This window comes from Monopterus albus, unplaced genomic scaffold (assembly GCF_001952655.1).
Source record: "Monopterus albus unplaced genomic scaffold, M_albus_1.0 scaffold324.1, whole genome shotgun sequence".
In the NCBI taxonomy this organism is placed as follows: Eukaryota; Metazoa; Chordata; class Actinopteri; order Synbranchiformes; family Synbranchidae; genus Monopterus; species Monopterus albus.
Genome location: NW_018128204.1, coordinates 4,507 through 5,766, shown reverse-complemented (window position 1 = coordinate 5,766; position 1,260 = coordinate 4,507). Strand labels below are relative to the sequence as shown.

At 45.9% G+C, this 1,260-nt stretch overlaps 1 protein-coding gene across 1 annotated transcript in view; it reads right to left on the bottom strand.

The window, feature by feature from the left end:
* Positions 1-1,007, bottom strand: part of LOC109974202 (butyrophilin subfamily 2 member A1-like) — a 7,582-nt gene extending 6,575 nt beyond the window's left edge. Inside the window, exon 1 of the mRNA XM_020624292.1 lies at positions 863-1,007. Within this exon, the coding sequence (XP_020479948.1) occupies positions 863-947 (85 nt within the window). The 5' untranslated portion in view covers positions 948-1,007. The remainder of the gene's footprint in view (positions 1-862) is intronic.
* Positions 1,008-1,260: the final 253 nt, after the last annotated feature.

The following is a 1,260-nucleotide window of genomic DNA, read 5'->3' as shown; positions in this document are numbered from 1 at the left end:
GGTTGCGGAGGCAAAAACTCGGGTCTGGGGAGAGTTCAGTGAGGCCATGGAGAAGGACTATCGGTCGGCCTCGAAGAGATTCTGGCAAACCTTCCGGTGCCTCAGGAGGGGGAAGCAGTGCCCTGCCAAAACTGTTTACAGTGGAGGTGGGCAGCTGTTGACCTCAACTGGGGACAGTACAAATACTATACCATATGACTAAGCGGATCTCCTCAATCCCGGCGCCATGTTTTCCGATGAGGAAGCAGAGGCTGAGGGCTCAGAGGTGGACCAAGCTAAAGTCACTGAGGTAGTCAAGAAGCTTCTCGGTGGCAAGGCACCGGGGGAGTACTTCATCTGTCATAACAATTATATAGGCTGTACAGAAAGCCCATGCAGATGAGTAGAAACATTTAAAAGGACAACACAGTAAGGAAGCATTACTTTAGTGTCCATATAATTGGTTAACATTAGTGGAGTAACTTCCCATCACACAGTCATTTCAACAGGATAATCTTTCCGGAAGCCAGAAAATGTCATGTAACAAGAGCCAGCTGGGACGGCTGCAACCCTCCCCCCCTATCACAGCAAGAACAGTAAAACTCCAGATGTTTTTAACAGTAGCCCACTAAACTTTAAATTCATACTACAGGCTAGTACCATAAAACAGATCACTTTCACACCCACAAGACCGACGGACAGTTTCTGTTTCAGCCGAACAAATCCGAAATAAACGGGGGAAACGCCACAGAGTTTGGCTAAACTAAACCAGAGAATTAAATGTAACTTTACGGACGACTACGCTAGTATAACGGAGACACTTATCTCCGTTTTAAATCACCTGTATAAAGCAAAGCACGCGGCGTTCAGGTGTCTCACATACCTGACAGCAGAGTGACAATCAGGAAAAGACAACCATGCGTGGGGAAACCGCCAAAAACGGATCTTTTAGCCCGAGCGGTTAACATACTGTGAAGAAAAGCAATAAACAGACCGACTAAAGGTTTGAAAATCGGTTCCACAATCTCACTTACTGACTCAAACTGTTCGCCAGTAAAAGGCTTCGATAGCCGGCCCAGCGTCAGGTGACAACGCATGATGCGTTCAAGACAACTGGGAAAAACAAGGTTTGATCTATCTATATCCAAGTACAGGCTACCAATAAAGAAAACATAAATAAAACATCTGCAAGTGTGGAGGCTGAATTTTCTAAAGAAGATAGCAAACGTGTCTTACTCGCTCCGTGCACATGTCTCTTCCTCTTCCAGCGTCATATTCACT